The following is a 20,029-nucleotide window of genomic DNA, read 5'->3' on the forward strand; positions in this document are numbered from 1 at the left end:
TCCTCGGGTAGCAGTTCCCGTGAGCCTCCCTGATCCTATGACAGGTCGCCCAGTGAGAGTACGTCGACCACCATCGAAACTGGACTTGTAAAAAAAATTACAAGAGAGGAAGTGTTGTGTGCCAAAAGCAGCGGCGTACCGTGCGTGTGTTGGCAACTGCGGACACTAGCTGCATGCGTGGTATTGACGCTGTGTGTGGGTGGTGCCGGCGGCATGGCTTCTATGTTGTGTCAGTATTGTACCATGTTCTTAGTTGTGCAATAAATGAAGTGCAGACACAACAGTTAGCCTCCACATTTCTGCCCCATAGGCGAATACCAGGAAATGTGAAATGCTACGGTTCACGCACCGCTCTTTACAAATTCCGCTACTACGTAGAAATTGAAGTCCAAGTTTCTGCGGCTCTTTTATGCCTCAACTAATAAAAGTGAGCTTACGCCTCATGGATCGGTGTTTGTGGTCCCGTTTGGTCCGTGTGGTTTCAGAATGAAAAGACTGATACACGTTCTGCGCGGCCTGTCACTTTAAGCAGTTGAATTTATTTTGACCGTTTCCAGCTGGTCTCTTTGCAGCTGCCAACCAACTTTACTCCATGCTGACAGTAATATGCGATGCAGCGCACGAGATGACATACCACAACTGATGTGACCTCGGTATTTAAGAGCGCGCAAGTGCTATCGGAAGGCCACCACCAAAAACGGAATGTCCACTCTCTCAGTACTGAAAGTTACGGTTGTCATGTAGCAGTTCCCACAGCGGAGCTCAGCTCTAGCACGGAGCAGATGTCATCGGTAGTGTTGTAGCAGCCAGGTCCAAAAGACCACAAAGATTTTTACGCTACAAGGAACGGCATCTTGCAAAGTCTTGCATGTGTCGTGCTTCTCTAGAGATCTTGTAGGCAACTTACACTTGGGCAGTACTTGCAAAATAAAAAAAGCTAATTACTGATCTTGCCGCCTGCTCCGGTATAGTAAAGCTGTTTCTCTTCTGTATGGACAGTCAGACGCTGTTCTTGTACCAACCAAGAAAGATTAAGGGGACCTTAGCGGCTACGCCCCGACAGAACACCAACACCAATAATTTTTTAGCTGATTCCAAATGATTTGCGGGAGACAATGCCACTGCCTCTTTAAAAATACCGCCGACATGGGAGTGCCTGTTAATGCGCAAAGCTTTTAACTCTTCTGCTGACGTGCAGTCATGCTTCTTGTGACTGGCCTGTGACTCACTGCTTCTTTTGTTTCCTTCTTGGCGGCCCTTCGTCGATCTTGAGCCACTGAAGTAGAGGAAGGCGTAGATTGTTCGGCACCATGGTTCATCAGTTCTTCAGTGTTGGACTTGGAACTTGAGTCTTGAGGATGCTGAGATTGAGTTGTAGTACTGGAGGGAAGTAAGGGTTTTTCACGCTCAGAAGGACTCGATTCTTCAGTACCTGAAGGACTTAGCTCAATTAGGTCTGGTAAATGCGATGAAGTAGCCTCTCGCTTGTCATCTTGGTAACGACGTGGGTCTCCGGTCATCGCAGATAAGTTTTTGACTGTCATCTTGGCTTCTGAGGGACCGTCCTTGCAAGAGGGAGCGGCAGCAACAGAAGGGAACTTGGGTGACATGCATCGGGTCGTTGAAATACCGGGCAGCTGTTGAACGTGCTCCTGATTTGAGTTTGGGATTTCCGAGGAGGATGAAGAATGAAAGAGGTTAAGTTTCACGGCGGAAAACATACGTAGTGGCTTGCTCCATCCGCTTTGCCGCCTCGAAGATTCTTGGCATTCAGTGTCCCTAGCTGATCTTGTAGAAGCAGCGCGGTCAGCGTTCTGACCTTCTGGGGTGCCACTGGTCACCGACTTTGTTGCACAGGGCGTGGCAGCGGAAGATTTGGCTGAATTATTAGCTGAGTCGGCGTGATTACTCGAAGGCGTTGATGCTGTTGATGACACCGCTGCACAAGGTGAAGCCCCTGAGCCCGTCAGAATCGGGAAGGCGGTGCGGTAGTCGCTCGGCAAGTTCCCAGCAATTGCAAACATTGCGCGCTGAGAGTCTGATGAGCGAGTTGTCGACGGAGTGCAGCGGTCCAACGAGTCATTCTGGTTCGTTCGGCTGAGCGACCGGCGCGGAGGCCAAAGGCATTGACGCTTTGGGGGCGGTGAATTACCACGTGCCTGGCTCGTGACTTGGTGATCAGTTGGGCGCATGTTTGCGAGCATCCTACGGTGTTCTTCAGGCCTGTCGCCCCTTGAGAACACCAGCCTGCCTTTCACTTGCAGTGCCTCAACCGCCTTGGGGAGCGACGGAAGTTGGCCTTTCTCAACGACGGCTTCACCACGGTACATAAATTCGACTAGCGTCTGCAGGTCTCTGCAGTTGACGCCATTCGGAATCAAAATTGTCTCCTTGGAGGGGTCCACGATGAACTGCTCTCGGAAGAACGTGCTGAATGCAGACAACACCTCCTTGTGCGCCCTGAGGATGAAGCCTTGGCCCACGAGCGTCACGTTCATCGGCCTCTCGTCGTAGGGAGGTAGGTCCAGAGTGGCCGTGTCGTCCGATGGGTGCGGCCGCCACTTGAGGCAAAACTGTTGGGAGCCCATTGGGATGGATGGAAGCTGGCTGGTGTCGTCGTTCACGGGATGCGATGAGCAGCTTACGGTGCACTGCCACGACAGCACGCCTCACCGCGGGTGCCGTGCGCCCATTGACGCGTCTTCACCTCCGCGTGAGGGTTAAGATGCCAGCAGGCAGCCTTCAACGGTCCTCACAGGCCTAGGTCACGGCCCCTGCGCGTGATATCCTCTTCATTGTCTTCTTTGCTGAGCGGTGGCATGGATGCTTTATTGTGCGAAGTTTGCTGGCGCATCCGAAATGTTTTCATTTCTTTCGAAGGCCTGTAGTGCGACAAAATTTGAAACCACTTTTAACTACAGGTAGCCAAAGTGGCTATGGTCACGCTGGAACCAGAGCAGGCACCGGCTGTCGCTGTTACCCTTCACTCACCAAAAGAGATCTTTCTCCTCTTGGGCCTTGAGTCAAGCCTCCTTTGAATTGTCTTCCCGGGTAGCTTTGTGCCTTCACGCCTCCGCAGCAGGAACAGGCTCATCTGTCGCGTCTTGTAAGCTCATGTCATGTCGCCCGTTGCGGGCCTTAACGGCTTCTAGCGGAACTTTTGCCTTGGTCTGTAAACTGTACTACAATCGGTCGCTAAAACAGCCGCAACTACATTCGGTCGCTTAAGTAAATCTAAGTTCACGCAATAATTTTTATACTACGAGTTAATTTTCGATAGAAAGGCAATTTCTCTTCCATTGAGCCTGTGTTGGTACTCTATGCCTGCGAAAAGCGGCCGGACCTCGCGTTCTATACTACAGATATTGACACAAGTATTGATAACACGTCCTGTAGGGAGAGTACGAAAATACTCATATTCTGAGCAAGGCTGAAGATGGAGTAATGAAAGATATGCGGTAAATGCGGAAGATATGAGATAAAAGAACTCGGAGATTGCTGTGTAAGCGGTCCCTCGGCATCTTTAACTGCAAAGGCGGCATAACTTGGGTTCAATGCGTAAAATTAAAAAAAAACTGCAGCCGATTTGCGTAGTTCATCAAATGCGATGTAGGTGCGCTAGCACTGCTTACCCCTGGTATACTTTTATAAGCGACGCAAAGTGCACCGGGCCCCGGAATGAGGGGCTCTGCCTTGTATTGTAAGGAGCAAGATCCACTAGGAGCCTCTCCCCGAGCACCTTTATGTAAATATAGCTAAATAAAGGCTTTTCAACACCACCACCTCTGCCTTCTCATCAGCTAAGACTAGCGACACGGCGTCGTCCCCGCCTTCTTCACGCTTCAAGCTCCCGGAGCGAGAGAGAGAGAGAGAGAGCGAGAGAGCAGGGGCGGCTTCTTCTCTCGGTTTTGAGAATAGCAAAGGCGCATAGCTAAAGTTCACTTTTGCCAGTGGACGCCTCAAGCGTGCCACTAATGCATTGCCGACTAAAACACTGTTACATAGCTTTTAGTCGGCGTTCGTGGTGCGCTTGTGGTGTCCACCGACCAAGTGAACTATAGCTATGCGCCTTTACTTTTCTGAAGCGGTGAAGCGATGAATGGGATCGTAGTTGAGAGAGAGAGTGGGGACTTTACACCGACATGGACCTCGGGGTAGAGGCTCCGCCAGAGGGAGGGTCTCCCCCTTGCCGGCCCTACTGCGCCGTTTTACTGCAGAGAAGGTCTTGGAGTAAGCCTCCTCCGCCAGGCGTAGGACGATCTTTTGTACACACACACACGCACACGCACACGCACACACACACACACACACACACACACACACACACACACACACACACACACACACACACACACACACACACACACACACACACACACACACACACACACACACACACACACACACACACACACACACACACACACACACACACACACACACACACACACACACACACAACCCAGTGTAAGTACGTGTTTTTTAAACAGCCAGCAGAAAACCGAAAGCGAAAGTGTGTTATGACCCCGGTGGAAGAATATTCTTCCACCGTGGTTATGACCAACCTATACCTACAAAACCTATCGTGCGCGCATTGATTGGCTAAAGCGACAACTGTAAGTGACTGCTTGGATCATTATTTATTTGAAAGAGCAAATCAAAGTGTATCTATAAACGTTGGAGCGAATATCGACGAGCGAGCAAGATCTGACGTCACATATCCAAGGTAGCCTGTAGAAATCACCCCATCTGAAGCTCTGAGGCCATGACATGGGAAATTTTAAAATTCATATGCACTGCAACAACACGTCGCGCGACTAGAAAGGCTGCCAATTTGGCACACATGATCGGAAAACTGCAGAGGACGTGCCGTGAAAGTTTCAGCAAAATTTCCAGAAGTAGAAAAATACGCCTGAGTTGCCCTTTAAATAAAGTCCATCATGAGATTTTATGGGTAAGTATAATTCTCAATAAATTTTGGCGATGGTTTAAAATAGTTCTCAGAGCAATGTGGCTTCTTCTATTGTGATAAGGACACTGTTTTTCTGAACCCTTCAATTTGCGTTGTCTTGCTATGCTTAAGTATTGAGCCATTTAAAGAAACTCTTTAAAGAGAGCCATTTAAAGAAATACCAGTAGCCACGGATTTCTTTGGCGACATAGAGTAGTTCCATTTTCATGCTTTCCGCAAGTACAAGCGCCATCTTCATCAAACAATAAGTGCGACCACAGCGCCTTCATGCGCTCAAAGTTGGCCAACAAAACAAAAACACCGTGGGAGCCTCTCAAAATGGCGGAGAAAGGTAAGCTCTCTCTGAATATGGAGCAAAAAGAAAGGATTGCCACTGTCGCTTTCGTCTCGGCAAAGTGCGCAACCCGGTAGTAGGGCGGCGTCCGACCAGGCGCTTCGTCTCGCTTTTACTGTTTTTTTTCTTTATCTCGCTGCTGCGCGCGGCATCAGAACTCGAGGCGCTACAGTGCAGAGGTGCCAAAACTATTTACTATTAGTGTGTGTATATATATATATGCGTTTCGAAATGCACCTCCCGCAATGCAAGGCGCTACCTGTAAACAGTGATGCTCACAGCTCATGCCCCAAGTTCGGGGACGTCCAAATGGATCGCTTCGTCCGTGCTTGAAACGCGGGCGAACATTTCAGCTAGCGCGTTGTGGGGGGCTTGGAGCCAAAAAACACTGCCCAAAGGAGCCCGCGGCGACGCGTCTCAGATTGGTGGGTTGTGCTTCAGGAAAAGCGTCGCTACCAAGATCGTGCGCATGAGCTAACGTCCGTGCCGCCCCGAATTACCGGCAAGTGTCTGTGCGCCCGAAAATAAAGTAGTACGGCGTGAAACGTCGCGCCTCGGGAGGAAATTGCATAGCGTCGGCGCGAACGTGACTCGGGACGTCGCGCTAACCACCAACCGACGTGCTGCTTTAGCGTGGCGCGCGACGAGGTGGTGTTGAGTGACTGTGCTTCGATTTGCGTGTGTGTGTTTGTAGCGGCTGGGCTTTTCTCGCGCTTCTGTTCTTTATTCGCGGCGCAGTCGTGACTGTAGCGCTGGCGACAGAGTGTGAGCGTGACGCAGTGTACCGGTGGCGACCGATACGGCCGCTGCGACAGATACCAGGCGAGCCAGCGTCTGTGGCCTATTTTCTTGGTTTTGCGGCTGGCGTTGACAGCAGTCGTCGCACCATTCCCCCTCCCTCCCCCTCCGACCTCCGCTGTCGCTTCGGAGTTTGAAACACGACTCGAGACACCGCCTGAAGAGCCAAGCGTCTGAATGCACACTACTGTCTTTTAGTGCTGGGCTCGGAAAGCCGAGAGGGATGTTTAATTCCATCGCGACCTCGCTGCGTCATTGGTAGCAAGACACACCTGTTCGTTCACAATGAGTTGCGCGGGGATCAACCGTTAGCTGAGTGGAAGTTTAGTATGGCCGGCAGCGCCTACGTTATTAGCGCGGCAAAACGGAATATTTAGTCGTAAGATTCGTTTTCTTTTTTTGAACGCGTTTTACGATCGGTCATCGCGAGCAGTAGCAAGTTTCATTTAGTACCGGTGCCTAGCAGGTGTTTCCGTAAGGTGTAAAAGCATCCCATACTTCTTTACTTGTTACAGAAGCTGCCTGTTTTGCCTGCAGTCAGCTGGACCTTGACAAAGCGTGCATTAAGTTGCAGTCAAGTTTTCCAGCTGCAAATGGCGTGCTAGTATTCATAATGGTATTCCAAAATAGTCACGTCGTGTTACAAATGCTTTTATTTGGCCCGACAACAAATGGTGGAGACTGTTTCAATACACATTGTAATTTGCTATATGAACAGCAGCTCTAAATGTATTCGTCCGCTGATGAGCCTCACACTGTTTTCTGATTCTTTAGCAAAGTAAACCTGATGTAAACATTCTCTTAATTAATGGGCATTATGTGAGCTTAAACATTACATTTATTATGTACACCTCAGGCAACTAAGCCACAAATTACATCAGTGTTTGGCACACCCTGTCAAGTGTGTTGAACAGACTGGTCTTCCCCACAGCCAGTTCTCTTGGTAGTCAGCCAGCTCATACAGGCTATGCTAGTTGAGTCGTCACTGAGTGCTGGCAGGATATGTTCTGCCTGGCCTGATATTAAGCACCATTTTGCTCTTATTACAATAAAACATGCAAGCCTGATGAGCAGCACGGAGCAGGTGGTTAACACATGTCGATGCAGACTCCTTGGGGCCCACTGGCATTGTTTAAGCTTTCAGAAGTGCGTGTGTGTCGTGGTATAAGCAAAAAATTGATATGGATGGGACACACATGGAATGCACTGGTGGAAGTACAGTCAGACCCGCTTATAACAATATTGAAGTACCACGGAAATGCCATTGTTATAACCGATAATTGTTATAACAGGGCTGTGCCGAAAAAAAAGAAAACATGATAAACTTTAGAGCATTTAATGACAGGAAAGGCCTGCAAAGGCTTGATCATTCTAATGCCTGTAAAAGCTCGTTATTTTGAACTTCAGGGGACCAGAAAATATTTTCAGATCAAGTATTCCTGAAAAGATAAGAACTGCTTGCTTTTGGGATGAGAATGGCGTGAGGATACATTTTCATAAATGCTTTATTGCATGCATACTGTCAGGACCATCGAAGCAGAACTGCTCAAAGGGTGTAAGGGCCTCCCTGGCGAACTTCACGGTGCGGCGCAGTACCGCTAGAACTCTACCGCTACATCGTCACGCCCCTCACTAGCGGCAGCGTCGCATGTGAGGAGGCGTGACTGCAGAAACAGCGAACGGCACATGATGAGTGCGTAGTTTCGACGCACTGGAAGAACCGAACAGAAAGAACAACATGGACGAAAGCGCTCACGCCAATCATCACCTGAAATGGCCCGCAGCTGAGCTCGTTTAGCTGCCTTGTAGTTTTTTTTTGTAGATGGAAAACACTCTGGCTGATATGGGCTTGCGCGAAGCTCTGAAAAGTGAAACTGAAACCATGCGGTCTGAGTGAGTTTGACACGTGGCCGTACATTTGTCACCATGCCTACAGATGCACACACGTTGAGGTACACGGGTGACTCTGCAGCATAAAATTCAGGTTTGTGCCAGGCTATTTGGACGAAAGGCTGCCGCGCCAGTCATATCTGGATGCAGCCTCCCTTTGGGAGCCCATTCGAATTAACCAGTGCGGGACCCATAGTGTCTTAATTAGCAAGCGTACGACGCAATAGACGTGTTTTGGCCAGGACAGTACTGGCTGTTCGAATCAAGACCTGTTCGGATTATTTGGATTTCAGAATTAATGTTGGGTCGAATTAACGGGCTATTACAATACACCACAGCTTGCATAGGTGCCTGTTCGTTGTTGTCCGCGCCGGTGACAGCTGCTATGATTGCCTTGTCAGTGAGGTCTTCATTTGTCATGACTGCATCGTCAGTGTGAAAGAATTCTTCAACTCAGCACGCCGCAATCGTCACCAGAGGCAAGTCTTGACGGGAAATCCAAGGAGCTTGCAGAACTGAGGGAATGGTAACAGTTGACAAGAAAAAACCACGCCAGCAATGCGCATGCACCGCACCGACTGATTGAGAGTATGTATGGCATGCGTGGCCGGTGTAGCAACCCAGCAGCTTGCCTGACAAAGTAATGCCTGCCTTCAGGGCAAGTGCAATCCGTGAAGTTACCGAAGAACAGGGAAAGATGGGACAACGCACGCGCTCGCGTTTCTCACTGCGATCTGTCGCACAGAATGCAAAAAGAAAAAAATGCCAGCTTGTTTTCTGCGAGCGGCTTACCTTTTAGAAACATTAATAATTGACTGCTCCACTAAGGCTCCCTAATTTCTTCTCTGCCTGCTTGCAAGGGGGAACACATCCATCGCCCCCCCCTCTCCCCTGCATCGCCACGACATGCAAGGATCCTTGGTGCGCCCGGTGTCTTCGAGTGTGTGTCACGAGTTCTTTCGCTTTTTCTACGTCGCTGCACCGGCTCGGTCTGACGGTCGGCTTCACACGCGCGTGCTTTTGCACTGTAAGCGTGGTTTGGCTGGTGCGGTTGACTGATGATGATGATGATGATGATTCAAGTAATGAGATAAGATCAGAGTAAATGACATATTCAAGAAGCTTACAAGGGACACTCGTTAAGATTGGCCTATGGTTAAGAGTAGAATGAGCCACAGTGTTACCCAATTGACGCAGCGGAGCACAATTTCCTACCTTCCAGTTATTTGGCAATGTGCAGCTCTGTAATAATGACTGCGAAAAGATTGTGGCAAGAATTATGTTTGAGTGTCCAGCTTTGTTGTTTAAGAACTTTGAATTTTTGTTGGCTGATCCTGCAGATAAGGAAATTTTTCTGTTCACCTTTTAATACTCAATGGGTCAACCACAATAAAAGCCATAGGATGAAAACAGAGGCTTGGAATGACTGGATAAGTTAATGTGATGGCACGTGAAAAGCATGAGGCAAGCACGGTGCACTGTTGAATCGAACAGTTTGATTATGCACTGATGACATAAGTGGGCCAGCCAAAACCAGCCAAATGTGAGTGAACTAGAGGTGTGAATTGAATGAGGTTGAATGGAGAGAAGGTGGGCGAGCATGATAAAAGCAGTTGCATATAATTGGAACCGCTGAAGTCTTAAGCGTACTTTCTTGTGTCTGATGTGTTCTTGCGTCTTTCAGGTGGCAGTCCAGGCAATGGGGATGCTGGACTTGTCTCCAGCTCCTGCCTGTCATCTGGAGGTAAGCTGTGCTGTAAAGATGTCGCTGCTTTGCTTGTTAGATACGCCAAAGCCTGCTATTAAAAGTGGAACGTGAGCTTGTAACTGCGGTAATTTTTTAATGCATGGCACACTACTTTTCCACAAACTAGATTGCACCAGACTTACAGATCACAGCTTACTTTTCGTAACGAATGGAGGGAGCTTTTTACTTGGCAGCCAGCTCATGTGACTGGGTTTCAAAGTCTACGGTGCTCTTGCATGCATGACCTCCCCATTCTCCCTTGTGCTGTTTGGTAGCGGTGAAGTTTGTTTTTTAATTGCACATATTATCTGAAAAGCTTTTCTGGCTGGTTCACAGTTGTGTAGTCTCACTGATGTCCCTTATGAGGTTCACTGACTGAATGCACAAGATGTGTTCAACTCTTGAATAACATTGCAACTGGTAGACTATTATTTGCCATTCACTGCTGCTTCACTTTGCCACTGGATGCAGCCAGCACCTAAGTCCTTAGGCTGGAAGACTGTTCTGATGGTGCTGCTGTTAAGAAAATGTATGAGCGTAGTTTCAAATTGAAGCTTTGATTCCAGGCCAGATTTGCTGAATCTCGCCACTTTCAGCATACTAGTGCGTGGAAAGGTTGCGCATGTTGAATAAGTGGGCAGGAAAAGTTGGTGCCTCATCAGTCAGTCAGTTTTTATTTGCAAAAAAATCACATCTTCCTACAGGTGGCAGAGACTAAAGGCATGGTTGCCTGACGAGGTCTCTGCCCCCGTAAATGCTGCCAACTGCTATGAACTGTACTGCATTTCTGGTGAAAAAAGAACTAAAGTAAAAGCAGGCCATTATTATGGCCAGATATAACTCAAGAATGAAGTAGCAGGTACCGCTCAAATGAAGCCCTCCAGCCAATTGCATTGGCCGATTTTCATGACACGTTTAATCCAGTTAAAGGACTATAGACACCTAATTTTGGTTTCATCTTTTCTTCTTTACAATGGTACGGAAGACACTATGCATGAATCACCATTTGGCGTTCGCCTACAACTGTTAAATAATTTATAATCGAATTTTTCTATCATGTTTTGGTTTCGGTTTCAACAGCTTGTGACGGCTGTGACTGTGATGGCTGTGACGTCAGAGTGTGGTTATACGTCATGTGAGTTATCGAAAAACAGCGATATAATCACTGCTTCGTCGCTTAATTCACTACAGTATTGAAGCCAGCCTTCATCGAGAGCTGGAATGACAACAAATGTGGAAGCAGCGACTATATTGCAGTTTTTTCCTGCCTCACGTGACCTATAACCACACTGACATCACAGTCATCGTTGAGCTGTTGATACCAAAGCTGAAATAGCACAAGAAAGAAATTCGATTGTAAATTAGTTAGTGTTCATAGGAGAATACCATGTGGTGATTCATGTATAATAATGCCTTAGGCGTCATTACAAGGAAGAAAACATGCCCCCAAAAGTTACGTGTCTATAGCCCTTTAAGCCGTGGTTAACCCCCTTTCATCTGCCACCCGATGCGGTTTCACGGCAGCAGGTCAAAAGCGGTTAACCATGACCTCATGAGAATCGGTTGATGCTATTTGCTGGAGGGCTTCCTTTGAGAAGACGTTTGCCACTTCATTCTTGAGTTGAACCTGACTATGCCACATGTCCTGGTTTTAGTGTGTACTTGTGGTGAAAGCTGTACATGGTATTGTACTCAATGCTCAATATTTTTCTTGTGCTCAGTATGCAGTCGCTTTATTTTTTTTGTGCAGCAGTCAAATCATTGCTGTGATTCAGCGCATAATATAATGGCCGAAACAAAAGCCACGTGATTATTACCTTTTGCATTTGGGTAAAACGGGTCTGAATGGCTTATACTTTGGCAAGGAGGTGCAAGCATTTGAGCTATCTAATACCTGGGATATCCAGCACGATGCAGATTATGCAAAATGCCTGTAGTTTTGAATTGTGGTATTGATTTATTGCATCTGCCTGTACACCATTTATTATTCATATATGTTCAAATGTTAGCCTGACTTGCACATTTAAATTTTAGAGCAGTGGTAATCTCCTCGTGTCTTACATTCCTGAAATGCAAGGGACTCATCAGAGGGCAAAGTTGGAAAGGTCGATACTTTTCTCCTGTAATTTACATTGCCTTGGCACTGCAGGATTAAAGGGCAACCCGGGAGGATTTGCGAACATCTAGAGTTGACTATCGGATTATACCAGGTGTCGCAGCTAAAAGTAAGCAGGCTTTTAAAAAACACGGAATGTCATAGCCGCGTGCGACCAACTGAGGGTCGTTTAGAGTCGCGTGACCTAGTCTGCAGTATTTTTTTCGTCCTTCAAAGTAAGCTAATTAGTTTAGCATAATTAGCTAGCTTTTTGATTATTATCCTTAGGAACAAAGAGTCAATGGAGAAATTGTAGATCACTTTGAACAGTTGACTGCAACGTTTGCACCAAGATACCATTAACGTAAAGTATTTTTTTTTTCCCAGCCTTAAACCCTAGCTCCCACAATAATAAAAAAATCATCTATGTGACAGTGGTGCCATTTAAACATCCCAAGACGCGTCTTGGAGAACAAAATCAATTTTTTACTGAAGTGCTCTCCCCGATGAGCCTTTGCGTGCACACGAGGCAGAGATGTGACCCAGCAGCTGGTCACATGATAGGTTTACTTTAAGGCCAATAATTAAAGCTGCATAAATCTTACCTTGATGGAAACAGCGCTACTAGCAGTTTCTTGAGATGATCTGCAACGTTTACATTGATACTTTGTTCTCAAATTCAATATTTAAAAGTTGGCTAATTAGGCTTAAATAATTAATTAACTTTGAAGAATGAAAAAAATACTGCAGACTAGGTCACGCTACTCTAAACAACCCTCAGTTGGTCTCACGCGGCTAGGACATTCCGTGTTTTTTAAAAGCTTGGTTACTTTTAGCCAGGGCACCTGGTATATCGGAGACCTCCCTGTCTCAATTATGATGAGTAGTTTTTAGAGGTTGTGAAGAAAACACTGCAAAGCACCAGAAACAAGGGAACCGAAACTGAAACTAGCTGCCGTGGTGGCTCAGCAATTATTGTGCTCTGCTGCTGACCTGAAAGACGCGTGTTCGATCCTGGCTTTTGCTTTCACATTTCGATGACAGTGAAATGTCGGAGACCCGTTTACTATGTGATGCCACTGCACGTTGAAGAATCCCTGGTGGTCAAGGTTATCCTGAGCCTCCACTACAGTGTCACTCCATAGCCTGAGTCACTTTGTGACACGAAACCACACAAAACAAAATCAAGACTGGGATTGACCAAAGCACAACCTCACAGTACGGTCACAAAACCTCTCGTGTGCGCCATGTGCTTGATTGGTTCAACTGGTGACTGATAGCTTCGATCGTTACTTGTCTTGAATTACCAAAAGTATATACGAAACTTCTTTCAGTAAATGCAGGCGGGCGTACAGCTCATGACGCCACATGCACCAGGTAGTCCGTGGAAATCGGCCTGATTGAGGCCATGAAACGGGAAAATTTAAAAATTATTTGTGCTGTAACAGAATGCTGCCCAGCTCTGAAATTTCGCACAACAGTTTGGAAGACTCCAGTGCATCTGGCATGAAAGTTCGGTAAAATGTGTGGAAGTAGAAGGAAACACTGCAGTTGCCCTTTAAGAAAATGGCTTTACTGAATGAGAGGCAAACAGGCGAAGCTGAGCTGGCAATTCTTCCAATTCATGTTCAGGCTCTCGTTTGTTCTAATTTGTTCTCCGTAACCTGGCTTTTTGCACCCCCCTCTTTCCCTCTGCGTGTGCAGCTGGCATGTTGGGGCTGTCACGGATCCAGCAGAATCCATTTGCCATCAAGACCACCACGCCGACAAGGAGTGTGGCGGACAGCACAGAGAACAAAGGTGGGTGCCACTTGTCCATTTCTTCCAAATTGTTATCGGCTGTGGTGCTGCACGTGCTTGTGACATTGAAGATGAGAGTGGAGATTGAGAAAGATGTTGATGTGGGCGTAATGAACTGCTTGTTACGTTCCTTGGCTCCATACTAACGCAACTCTGCGCAGTTTAAACTGCACCATGTGTTCCACAGTGCAGATGGCTGTGTTAAGACACTTCGGCTAAAGGAGATGTGCAGGTTTTGAAGCATGTTGCAGAACGTGCACAAAGGTAGCGGTACAAGAAAGACATCACCTTTTAACTACATTTTGGACAAGCAGCTCGTGCTGACATTTGCAGCATAATCTGGATGAGCGAATGTCAGCTGTAGGCAGCCATGGATGCAATGTGTAAGCCTGCCACATGCATTGGATGCAGTAGAGGATGAACGTGCTTGGAACGATGGTTGCAAATAAACTGTGTGACAGGATCCCAGGATAAGCAGTATGGGCCACCAGAGGTGATAAGACGGTGTGAACATTCGGCAGTGTGTGCCACTGAAGTTATCACCCATCCTGTTAGCTTTTAGTTACCTTGTTTATTTATTTGTTTCGAACATGTTATAGGTATGGACATGAGAAAGAGTGTAGAAGAACTAGCTGTTCTACTCGTGTATGTGGTCTGGAACTCGGAGGCTAACAGGAAAGCTTTTAGTGAGGCTAGGGAGAGCACAGCTAGTGATGGAAGGGGAACTGATGGGCATGAAGTTAGCATGTAGAAAGTTAACAAAGTGGAGTAGAGATACAGCAGAGTTGACCATCTTTTAGGAGCAATTGAGAAGTGAAAATTCCAACCACGTGGGGATCTTTACGTGCACTGACATCGCACACCACATGGGTGCCTTTTGCATTTCGCCTCCATTGAAGCGCGGCTGTTGTGGTCAGTTTTGAACCTATTTCGTGCTTATTCATTTTTTTCTATCTGCAGATGATAAGTTTTTTTTGGTAGTTTACGAGGAAAGGAAATGGCGCAGTAACTGTCATTTTTCGGTGAACACCTTAACCACTTGTCAACTTGATTCAAATTCGTTTTGAGGCAAGGAAAGGTTGTAAAATTAATGGTGCACTTAAGACTCTTTATGTGCAGAAGCATTTCGAGTTCACTTGCCTCCTCTGTTACTTAGTAATATAATTAATCGTTATACCCCTGCCATACGGGCACTACAAAGGCCTTTGTTAATCGGGTCCTTATATCCAAAGGCGTAAGGAGTGCAGCTACACGGCACAAATGTTGCGCCTTTGCTGCTAAGGGCCTTGGAGGCGAAGGCGCCCGTCTGAGACCTTTGGAGCCTAAAAGTGCGCCCTTCGAGAACCTGCAATCGCAGTGCCAACCAATGTAAAAAAGTTAAAGCAATGAAAAAAAAAAGATGCAGCCAACAGTGTTTGAAAACATCTTTAAAAATTACGAAAGGCGTGTCTGGCTTTGCTTTTTGTACGGACATTTATATTTCAAGATAGTAAAAGTGTTCCAGCGACACCCAGTGCTCCTGGTGGCCAAGGCAGCACACAAACCTGCTGCTGCTGATGAGAGTAGCTGTAGTGAACTTTTAAGGAAGCAATTAGAATAAAAAAATTTTCTGAGCTCTACGAATGTACAGAATTCCCCACTTTAATTTTAAAACACTCACTTCAGGCGCCTCAACCACAGCTGCGGGTGCTAAACTTCGACTGTTTTACCTTCGGGCTGCACCGTGTAGCTGCGTTGTTGCTCCTTTGAGCTTTTGGTCGTTTTGTGAAAAGAGGCGCTTTTGCTGGAAAGGCCTTTGAGTAATGCCGTGTGACAGGGGTATTAGCCCATTTGAGCGACAGGCCCAAGGAGGGAAGGAAGCCTGATTGTAGGGGGGAGCTGTTGCCGTAGGGGAGTTTGTCAGGTTAATAACTGACAGCAGTTGCTGCATTTTTAGTGGGGGGGCAATGCATAGGTTCCTCTTTGTTGTGACTGAATGCACGCGCAAAAACCGCAGGCAGCTGACATTATTCAAAGACCCTTTTCTGTCTGCCGCCTTATAGGTAGTTGTAGGTCTGAGGTAAAAATAAGATTGACGCACATGGTGGTACGAAGTCGTTGCCTAATTTAATGAACTGCTGCTATCTGCTGTTGCCAAGTGTTTGCCACAGCTGCACTTTTCCTTCCCTGTTGAATTGTTGTGCTTCCTGTTGATAACGGTAACGCGGGGTAGCCAGTGATTTGACTCTCCAGAACGTTTTTTTCAAACGGTGTCTTCGTGCGCCTCATCAGAAGTTGTTTTCCTGGCAGATACATATTGATACCTATGCTTCGATTCAAGCGTAGTGGTATTGAATTTGTGGAGCTTTTCTTCATTGAGGTTTCACCGTGATCTTGGTTTAGTTGTGAGCATGATGGCGGATGATGACTGCCTGAAAGAAAGAGGTTTTTTGTCGTGTAAATTTACATTCCCACCTTAACGATTATGCACCTTTCTCTTTGTGCAGAGACAAAGCCAATTGTTGCGCCACCTACCTTAGTTCTTGGCACGGGTGAGTAATCACTTTACTGTCAGTTGCGAATGGTACTGAGCATGGAAGCTGTGGAGAAAAAAAACATGCTTTGTTTGTATTGTGTGTGCATATAGCCTGGAATCACAAAGAGGCATTCTGTTTGGTCTTATGTCTGTTGTGAGGGGGCTTCCTTTGTTCAGGTGTAGCTTGTGGCCAATGATCATAAAACTTATATTCTTTGTAAAGACAGACACGGAACATGTAGTTTCAAAATATAGATGGAAGAGAGCAGGCACCCTTTGCGCCTTTCAGCTGTGGGAGGTGCTGCGAATGACCTGTGCCAACATTTAAAAAATTTTTAAGAGCGTTAGCTCTTACTTGTCACGTTTGGAGGTTTCATGGGGTCTGCCACCACCCTTAGATCACAGCACCATCTGTGGCAGCAACTCCTCATCATGTTTCGAGAATTCTTGGGGTTTCACTACCACCGTGAGATCACAGCACCATCTGTGGCAGCAGCTAGAAAACAGCACATCTCTCATTGAGACTTTTACCGCCGTCTACAATGCATACATTTCTTCCGCTATATATACTCCGACAACAAGGGGCACCCTTCCGGGGACAGCTGTGTACTAAATTTGGTAGGCAAATAAAACCGTGCGGGTTGTGGTATAGAAATAAAACCACAATTAAATAATAGGTAAACTGTATGCATGCAATTACTAATTGAAGCATTACCATATTGCTCCGCAAGCCGAATTCTAGGTCCACCTTGACCCCCACCATACGAAGTGAGTTCCATTTGGGATGTATCCTGAGGGGGCGCAACCTGGCGGCGCAACTCGACAACGGGTAGACATGCATCGTAATTTCTCTGATAGATGGCGCCAGGCGTCGATCGCTCCGCTAGGTGGAAAAGTTTGTTTACTTTTCCGAACCGCTCAGAGTTTTCTTCACTGGCCCCGCTAGATGCGGCAAGACTTTCGTTTTACGCACGGCCAATAAAGCTAACGCTCGTTACTTCGCCTTCCAGATGGTGGCGGCCTTTTTTCTGCTGCTTTTTGTGTTTGTCACTGAAATGAACTGCCTTCTGGCCTAGCCTGCTGTCCTGATTGAGGGCGGAAGAGGGTCTTAGAAAGAAAAATTTATTAATGAAGTCAAAATTATGAAATCTTTAGGGAACATGTATTTCTGTGTGGTGATTCCAAATATCTGATTTACTTTTATGTGCAAGTCCTTGTGCACGTATACAATACTTTTTGCCAACAGCTTTCAAGAAATTTTGTTGCAGGGAATTTGCTAGATCGCATGCCATTGGCTTCTCTTCGTATCAGTTATGCAATAAAAATAAAATTATCACCCTGCCTGTCATAGAAGTTGAGTTTCAGGGTTTTGAAGTTGTTACTCAGAAACAGAAATACAAATTTTTCTTCCCGTTTACGAAGTGGCAAATTCAAAACCCTTTAACTCAACTTCTATGATAGGCAGGATAGTAATTTTCCCCTTATTGCATAGCTTCTTGTCAAGAGAAGCCAATGGCATGCATTCTAGCAAGTTTTCTACAACAAAATTTCTTGACAGATCTCGGCAAAAAGTTACGTAACATACAAGCGCACAAAGAGTTGCTTTTCATTAAATTAAATGACATATTTGGAATCAGTGCGCAAAATACATGTTCCTTGAAGATTTCACAATTGTGACTTAATTAACAAACATTTTTTTTTTCTAAGACCAGCTCCTCCACCTAAGAATGCAGTGGCTTTCAGTATTTGAACAGTGTGGGTTTTTGGGCTTGTTGGTGCGTGATCATAGCGGTCATGTTGTTCGTTTCTTCTTCGTGTATCCTCGTCCCCTGCTGCACTACAGTCTCGCTGTGCTCGCTTTCATTATGCCAGTATTTTGGCGTGCCGTTGTGCATTGTTCTAGCTTCATCGTCTCAAACTATTACAGTCTTTGATGCGATGCTTTGAGCATTCGTTGCTTCATACAAGCAGCTGTCAGGAGTGCAGATATGACTGCACCACATTCTGCACCAAAGCAGAGAGGGAAACTGAGAATGAACATGAGGCATGGTTGTCACCTGGGACTCTCTGGTTCTATTCACGCAGGCTCTGAGCATGTCTCACGTGGCCATATGCTTTATTTTTTTTTTATTGGCTAGTTTCTTCTTGCCCTTACGCACTGTCTTCGGTGATTAGTTGTCACCTTGGCTTGGCGTTTTAAGCGTAAGGTCACCATGTCCGTTTTCTCCTCCTGCCTATGCTTTCTTTTTTTTTTTTTCTCCTTTTTCTTGTCTTCTTCCTGCTTCTTCTCTTTGCGCCACCTGAATTGGCTTGAAGCGGTGCCAAAAACTACGATGGGCGCCTGTCGTGCCCTGTTCCAAATGGCCCGCCAGTATCGGCTCTCGCTGTGAAATTGAGCATAAAACTGCCTCAGTGACCTTTTGGCATGGTTCTCTGCACTCAACATTTGCTACTTATAGCCGACTTTGACAGGTTTAACTTTAGCGACTGGTTTCGAGAAGGATTTGACACAGCAGCGGTGCGGCCGTCGTTTTCAGACAATGCCTGTGCCGTGTCCTCTTCGGGGAGCAGAATAGTCCTGCGGCCGTCGGCCCTTTCCTTCCAGGCTGAGAAGCTCAAGCAGTCATCCTCCGGTGAGTGGGCGAATACGACGGAATGGGTGCTTTCCTTTTCAGCTGCGTGTTGGCTTACTGTGTGCTCTTCCTGACCCAGCATAGTGGATTGTGTCTGCAAGTCTTGAGCGTTATGCATGGCTTAAAGCTCTTTTTGCAAACTCACTGCCTGGTCAGTGCAAGATTTGTCAGCGGATGATCTCCCTGCTTTAGTGCAAGGGGGACCTTTTCGAGGACTGCACGTGTTGAAAGTGGCAGGTCTTTGCTTCAGATGGTATAAGGGCAGTGCCATGCCTGAAATGCAGTACACTTAAACCTGGATGTAGCAAACCTCTATGTAGCGAATTCCTCAAGGTTACGAAGTTTCCCAGTTCCCCAACACCGCCCCCATTGAAGCGCGTGTATTTTGAGACCTCCATGTAATTAAGGTGTCGCGGCAGTTGACCTTGATATAATGAACTGGCTACACCATCTATCCATCCGTTAGCTAGTGCTAAGTTACTTGAAATTTGGCAGAACCACGCGAAAGTTTCTCAGCGATAAAGCATGAACTGACATGAGAGAAATGCCGTTAGCAACGAGCAACCGTGGTTGACACAATGCGCCATTATGCTCCAGCACTGTCGGCACATCTCCGGCGCTTTCTTTTTTTGGAATGTCATACCACGTGGTATCACAACAGTTCATGCTCAAAAGCAGAAGCTAAAAATAATAGGGCATAGCAAAAAAGGAAAAAATACAAGCAGAGTGCGGCCATCGCCGCCACGCTGTTGCTTGCGTGATTCCGGCTGCGACAGCTCTCGCGCGTTGGAAGCAAGGACGGTGGAGAGCGCCGGTGACGCAAGGTGAGGAGTCCGTTTCCGGGGGCAACAGCGAGGGTAAGACCGCGAAAGAAAAACTGTGCAACTGTATGGGACATTTTTATTTACCACAATATTGAGCATGTGAACTGGGAAATTGTATACTACATTGAGAATGTGTTGGCGAGATTTCACTCTAATGACACAATATGCTACAAGCTGTTGCAGTATGATTTGTTCCAAATTAAATTTTGTAAAGCAAAGGTAGGTGTTCAGGCATGCATGTAATTAGGTGCTCGGGGAAACCAAAAGTCACTCCCGGGAACCCTGGTTGAAAACTCCTGACAGGGAGATATCAAGGCCTCCAAATTAATTGAGGCTATGTGCCAGATCATCGTTTTGACGGTGTCAGGATGTCTGGGAAGGCTGCTCCTTCAATTGTGGCTGCAGACTCAGACAGGTGGTA

General features: G+C 46.7%; 2 protein-coding genes across 4 annotated transcripts in view; one reads left to right on the plus strand and one right to left on the minus strand.

Moving 5' to 3' along the window:
- Positions 1-499: 499 nt before the first annotated feature.
- LOC144109978 (uncharacterized) lies at positions 500-2,795 on the minus strand. The gene has a single exon (XM_077642782.1). It carries the CDS (start codon positions 2,586-2,588, stop codon positions 1,176-1,178), a length of 1,413 nt encoding a protein of 470 aa, XP_077498908.1. The 5' UTR covers positions 2,589-2,795; the 3' UTR covers positions 500-1,175.
- Positions 2,796-5,259: 2,464 nt separating this feature from the next.
- The window catches only part of RanBP3 (ran-binding protein 3), a 33,947-nt gene continuing 19,177 nt past the window's right edge, over positions 5,260-20,029 (plus strand). The window contains exons 1-5 of one of the 3 annotated variants that reach the window (XM_077643758.1): positions 5,260-5,303; positions 9,679-9,738; positions 13,541-13,636; positions 16,123-16,167; positions 18,689-18,784. In XM_077643758.1, coding sequence (XP_077499884.1) covers positions 5,291-5,303; positions 9,679-9,738; positions 13,541-13,636; positions 16,123-16,167; positions 18,689-18,784 — 310 coding nt within the window. In that variant the 5' untranslated portion in view covers positions 5,260-5,290. Of the gene's footprint in view, positions 5,486-5,562; positions 5,732-9,678; positions 9,739-13,540; positions 13,637-16,122; positions 16,168-18,688; positions 18,785-20,029 lie in introns of those variants that run through there. The other 2 variants (XM_077643759.1, XM_077643757.1) reach the window with 2 other exon arrangements.

The sequence above is a fragment of the Amblyomma americanum genome, chromosome 11 (assembly GCF_052857255.1).
Source record: "Amblyomma americanum isolate KBUSLIRL-KWMA chromosome 11, ASM5285725v1, whole genome shotgun sequence".
Taxonomy (NCBI): domain Eukaryota; kingdom Metazoa; phylum Arthropoda; class Arachnida; order Ixodida; family Ixodidae; genus Amblyomma; species Amblyomma americanum.

Bases quoted from the DNA above. Each gene is read 5' to 3' on its own strand.
- LOC144109978 (XM_077642782.1), bottom strand. From the start codon at position 2,588: ATGGGCTCCCAACAGTTTTGCCTCAAGTGGCGGCCGCACCCATCGGAC.